The sequence below is a fragment of the Corylus avellana genome, chromosome 2, assembly GCF_965113065.1.
Source record: "Corylus avellana chromosome 2, dhCorAvel1.hap1.2, whole genome shotgun sequence".
In the NCBI taxonomy this organism is placed as follows: domain Eukaryota; kingdom Viridiplantae; phylum Streptophyta; class Magnoliopsida; order Fagales; family Betulaceae; genus Corylus; species Corylus avellana.
In genome coordinates, this window is record NC_142491.1 from 8,800,117 (window position 1) to 8,806,571 (window position 6,455).

Sequence of the window (6,455 nt, forward strand, 5' to 3'; positions counted from 1 at the left end):
TACCCTAATTCTTTTGAAAGCTACCAAAATTACCAAACTGCCATTTACCCAAATTACCAGACTGCCCTTTACCTTAATTCTTTTGCCACCTCAACACATAAGGCAATCCAAGAAGCTGGAGAACCCAATAGTGGATAAGAGCAAGTATGAGCCACAGATTTAACAATTTAGAAATTGATAGCCAGTCTGTAAAGCGGAAACTCCCATCTGTACATAGCAAATAACTTCAAATCCGAAGCCCCCAAAAGGTAAAAAGAGAATAAAAACAAGAATACATGTTCCAACGATTTTGCGGTCCGAACTGTTAGTAATTTCCGTAACAAATATAAGAGTCTATATGATACAACCTACTTGCTCCAACTAGTGAGTGGATTGTCCAAGATCTGTTTGAACGGGTGATTGATTCTTATAAAAACTTTCTTACATTTGTTACAATCTAGACAGTAAAGTGCTGGAGATTTGGATCCGATCGGCTTAGTACACAAAAGTCAAGTGCTCGTTTGGCCAACCCAAAATATAGAGAAAAAGGAAACTACCTCTATGTCTAAACTACATTTAGAGATCATGTGCATTAATTAGAGGTTAAATAGCTAGTTGTTGCTTCTGATGGGAGGAGGGTTCATCCTCATTGAAGCACAAGTGGGCTTTTAGTAATCTCCCTAAATTTAGAGAAGGTTCTGCTACAATAACAGGAGGTTGCTGCAGAATAATCTCTCTTTGGAGGTAGGAGCAGTAGGTGTGGAAGGTGGTGGGTGTCACATTTAATCGGAAGCCCAAGCCAAATAGGAAGTCCACTTCAAGAAACTTCATTTCTGTTGTGCTGATTCCTCCTAGTTTTGCATAGTAAGCATTGTTGTAGAACCTGAAGAATTTCACAGCATAAACAATAATTTAATATTTAGATACATAATTACCAAAAAGAATTTACCATATTTATTTTCATCTGCTATTGTCATCGATCAGTTTAAACTTTTGAGATAACTCGTGATTTAACATGATATCAAACTTTCATTTCATCTATGCCTATCAAATTATGTAAGGCTGTTGTTATCGTAAACAACAATGATGACTAATATGGAATTAAAGAGAGATTATAAGAAAGTTGAGACACAAATTTAACGTGATTCGGCAATGTGTCTACATTGTCACAGAGAGTACGGCTGTATTTTTTATATTAATGATTTAGAGTTATGTCATAGCATATATATAAGAAAACCCTAATTGTACGACTGTATTTTGAAAATCTCCAAAATACCCCCTCCGTGAATTTTGCTTTGCTCCGTTCACTCCGCCCCGTTTACTTGGCCAACCATTGATCTTCTAATATGAGCCACTAGTTCCAACAAAGGCCATTCAAATGAAGTGACAAAAGGCAATCTTTTTATAATCTTCATTGACTTCAAAGTTATTTGTAAAATTGCTGGAATCATATGCATCTTGGTTGGCAATCTGTAAGAGAACCAGGTTTTCACATGGCCGTATATATTCCCACACGCAAACATTAATTCTATTACAAAGATTATTATAGATATTATCAGATTAATTATGATTCCACAGAAATTTGAAACACAATCTTAATTTCTAGAAAAAGATAGAAAATTTATCTAGAAAAAGGTCATGGAAAATCAAAACAATAACTTGAAAACTTACATATCATCCATGAATTTTGCAGCCACCATGACACTTGTAATTAGCAGACGATGAACGTTGAAGGAATTGATAGGCAAAGCAGCTTGCCTTTGAGCAAAGCGATCGAGATAAACGTATGCCACAACGAAGCAAGAGGGGCTGCAATTGGCGTACTTGAAAATTCTCTCCAGGTAGCTTTGGATGGAGATGTTAGGGCGAGTGAGGCCATGGAAGACTGAGATTTTCTGCGGTTGGAGCCGAGGGTTGAGATCGTTGGACTCCGCCACTCTTTGGAGAAGAGAAGACAGAAATGCTATGAGCTTTGGCATCACATCTGGGTTCTCTAAATCCGCCATTGTTGAGCTGGTTTTGAATTCTCTGAGTTCGAAATTCTGTTGGGTCATAGCTTCTCATATATAGTGGTCGTTAATTGGTAGGTACTTTAATGGACCAAAACACCCTCAATTAATTTAAATAAGACTGATAGTATTACTGAGATAACGTGACAGTTGTATAACAGTTTACTGATAATATTACTTTTTAAACAATGATTGGGAAGTCTCTATTAGTGGGTTTGTGTTCTTTATGAATCAAAAGTTTGTGATTTTGAATTGGGTAATGATTTTTAATTTCAAAACTTAACTTGTGAAGGAGGGAACATAGGTGGATTAGTGTCTTTTTATTGAAAAACTTTGGGGTTTTCGGCTGATTTATTATGACAATGGTGATGGCATGCCATACCCATCATGTGATTACATGTGGGAAATTAGTGATTGTAGTTGAAGGGCCCACTTTTTGGGAGGTCTTGCATGTGTTTTGATTCCATACATTTGGGTGACATAACATGGATTTGCAATGTTGATTTATAGCATTAGAATATGCTGACATTGTTCCAAACATACAGAGAATTGTCAATTTAGAACTGGCTCGTTGGATTCACGTTTGAGACATGTGATCTGGGTCAATACCAAGCTTCACCAGTACTAATCTTGGGACAGGCAAGCATCGCAACTTTAACATAATCTCTTTTAGATCTCTCAAATAATGAATTCTGACCAGAGTAATACGATTTATCATACTAATTTTATATTGACTGATGTTGTGTGTTTTAAGTAACTTACATTTTATTCCTTTTTATTGGCTGATATGATAAGCTACTTAAAATATGTCACGTCAGGTGATATAAAATGAGTGTGTAGAGTAACATTACCCTTTTAATGGTATAATAAATCTATCTACAATTTTTAAGCATTCAAAATCAACCAGAATGTGTTTGCTTATGGAAAACGATACTCTGGATTTCATTTGAATCTTGGTCAAAATTTAAAATTGGAGTGCATCTAACAATTTTGTTTGCTCTTAGGATCAAAATACAGTAAATTTAATCTACATTATTTTGCCAAATACAAATATACGTTAATTACCTTTTTAGTACCTATATTTTCACGTTTTTATTTTTTTACACCTAAGTTTCAATTCGTATTATAGATGATATCTGACTTATGGGTAAATACCAATTTAGTACCTCTGTTACCATTCAGTCATCCAAATTAACTGACTACTGCATGGGGGTGGCTGCCCCTTGTTGCCCGTCTAGAGGTGGCCGAACCACTCCTAATTAGGGCTCTTGGAGGTGGTTCGCCACCCACAATGACCAAAAAGGGGGTGGCTGAAACCACTCCCATTGCAGTCCGTTAGTTTGACTGATGAAATGGTGATGGAGGTACTAAGCTGGTATTTATCTATAAGTCAGGTGTCATCTGTGATACGAATTGAAACTTAGGTGGGAAAAAATAAAAATGTAAAAACCTAGGTACTAAAAATGTAACTAACCCTACAAATATGTACATATTAACTCCTTTTTTAAAAAACAAAAAAAAAAAAAAAAAAAGAAAAAAGAAAAAAGAAGAAGAAAGCTTTACACTTCATGCATGCTTTAGGATTTGATATAAATATGTTTTTTGCATGATCAGTGCAATCTATCTTATTCTGTCGCTGGAACTTAAGACCCTACACAAAATACGTGCATCGCGTGCTGCATTAGAGCTTTTTCCAGCCCAAATTGGCTTTTGATAAGATCTACCGACACCCAGAATCAAAATTTGTAGCCACATATTATAATGGGGATTATATCCAAACATGCTTTGTATTTTTCATTAATTTGTGTTTATGTTTATTTTTCAAGCTGGCAGGTTGAGTTTAAGGGACAGGCATATGGACGTGATGACCTCAACCACCAAACATTACCAGCTGTCACATAAAGTTGATTTGTCATCTAAAAACCCCCAATAAAGGGATAATATATAAGTACTGATTGTACAAACATGTCGTTATTAATTGCAACTAACCGCTATATCCGTATATGCAGGAACTAATTAACCGCATATAAGGATGAAGATAACGGTTTAGGATAAGCGAAAGCAATTAATAACGGCATCCACATGTTGAAGATTAAGTTTATCCAATGCAGAAGTCTACAGTTTACACCCACTCCAATAACATAGAAATTAGATGAATAAGTACTATTAATTTATGTAGTTAGTTGAATAAGGTTTTTTATGTTATAGCCTAGTATATGTCAAACTAGCTAGGATATCTGATTCTATAAATACATGAGAAGCTCGTGAATATTAGTAAGGAAGAAATATTATTTCATAAAATCTTTCACCGCATACCGTTATATATATAAACAATTATACGAAAACAATGTCGATTTGGACCTTTGGTAATTGGTATAGCGTTTAATTTAGGTTTTTTCTTTTTCTCCTCTCAAATCTCACATCATGCGGTTCTCCCTGTCTCAACCTCTCTCATGTCGCAATGACCTTAACATCGAAGATTTAGGATAATTGTAAAATAAAAATGTAATTTTTCACGTTATTTAAAAAAAAAAAAAAAAAAAAATCCTTATGCTTGAAAACTGTATATGATACTCAAAAAGGTACTTCTTGTGGTGGCCCAAATGACTGGTTAGGGCATACATATAGTATTGGAAACACAGGGTTAAATATATATATATATATATATATATATATATATATATATATATATAGGACAATAAATGGAGGCGTCACAATGAAGAAGAGGAGAAGTGACTTTACAGCAAATATGTCATTTTGTGGCTTTTCTTAAATGATGGGCAACCCTACGAATTTTGTTATCCGGCCGCTATCACCTTTTGTTATACCCCCACCACCTTTGTCTTAACTAGCCGGCATTTCCCATGTTGTAAACATTTTCATGGGGTGACCGAAATACCCATGCTTTGCAATTAGGTAATTAGGTTGTTAATTGTTATTATTTTTAGGGTTTAATATTTGTTTGTCCATGTGCTTTGCAGTTTTAACAAACTACTCTTTTGTGTATATTCCATTAAAAAAATTAGTGGATTTGCGCGTGGGAGGTGTTGCTAGGGACCCCATCCCTATGACCCCTCCTCTCCTGTATGTGGGTCGTGAGGATGGACCAACACAAACCGTCTTAATTGGTAGTCAATTTTCTTAGTTTCTGTGTCAAGAAAACATATGGGCCTACCATTCATTTGGCACATTTCTTTTTAATTTATTTTCATGTACTGAATTGGTTATATTGGCACTTATTGTTGAAATGATCAGCCTGTTTTATGTCTTATGTTTTGTTTTGTTGTTTTCGTTCTCTACTCCATCCTCTAGTCGTAGTTTAAGAATTCAAAAAAAAAAAAAAAAAAAACCATTTCTATACCCACAATTTTTTCATAATGACACAGTTTACCCCAAATCCCAAATTTACCTAATAAATGGAGGGTAATTTGAGAAAATGGTAATCAAGAGACAAAATGCCAAGCTGGAAGCATGTTTATCTTGGATGATAAAGAGAGTACGCAAAGCATGTTTTCATGTGCTTCTCCGACCCCATGTGCTGCCCATGTGAGTCCCCTCCACTAATATCTATTGCCTATCGCCCTGCATTATTGGCTTCTAATTACCTAAAAATTCTTTATACAATAAATGAAAAATACACTCGAAAATGGTACCAGCCAACATGTTCTTCATTTGGATTCAAAATAGTGGGCCTCCTACACAATATGGCCCTTCAGGGTACAAGCCACAAATAAGCTCTTACCAAACAAGAATCTTAGGAAGATTGGTATCGGGTTGATTTATGGGTCAATTTGATTTAAACGGGTTAAGTATTTTAATTTTGACACGACTCATTTAAACTAGCCGGTAACTCGACATACTAATTTATATGAATTTATGAATTTTTTTTAAAAACGAATTTTATATGAAAATGAATTTTAGACTTTTAGGATTTTTAGTTTTAATAGTAAAAAAATTAATACTAATAATTTATGCAGGTCACTAAAGGGTTAAGCGTGTTGAGTTAGTGTCAGATTCGCGGATCATGTCAAAAATTACCAACCTGACCAACCTTAGATTTCGGATATCTACCAATAAAATTGTACAATATTCTTATTAATTAAGGGATTTTTGTTAAATTTTATTTTCCTTTTTCCCCTTTACATTCGATGTATGGTTATGTCACCCACGGCTTTTTATTTCTTTATTTTTATTTTTGTGTCAAGTAACAGACAAATATTGGAAACATTTTTTTTTTTTTTTTTTAAAAAAAAAGGAAATTTTTTTCATTAATATGAACGTTCTTATTGTTAAAGCCAATTAAGCTATCTTGAAACGTGAAAATTGAAAAGTTCTTTATATTAATGTACCTAATTTGATTGATTATATTGATAGAAAATGGTGCTCCAGTCATTGTGGAAGAAAGAACCCAATAACCCACGAGTTTCTAACATGTCTTTCTCATGTCAACATGTTAGAAAGCAATTT

General features: G+C 34.3%; 1 protein-coding gene across 1 annotated transcript; it reads right to left on the reverse strand.

Annotated features, from left to right (window-relative positions):
- Positions 1-263: 263 nt before the first annotated feature.
- On the reverse strand, positions 264-1,997 carry LOC132167171 (cyclin-U4-1-like). The gene is made up of 2 exons (XM_059578075.2): positions 1,651-1,997; positions 264-862 (listed from the first exon to the last, which is right to left on the reverse strand). Exons 1-2 carry the CDS (start codon positions 1,983-1,985, stop codon positions 583-585), a joined length of 615 nt encoding a protein of 204 aa, XP_059434058.2. The 5' UTR covers positions 1,986-1,997; the 3' UTR covers positions 264-582.
- Positions 1,998-6,455: the final 4,458 nt, after the last annotated feature.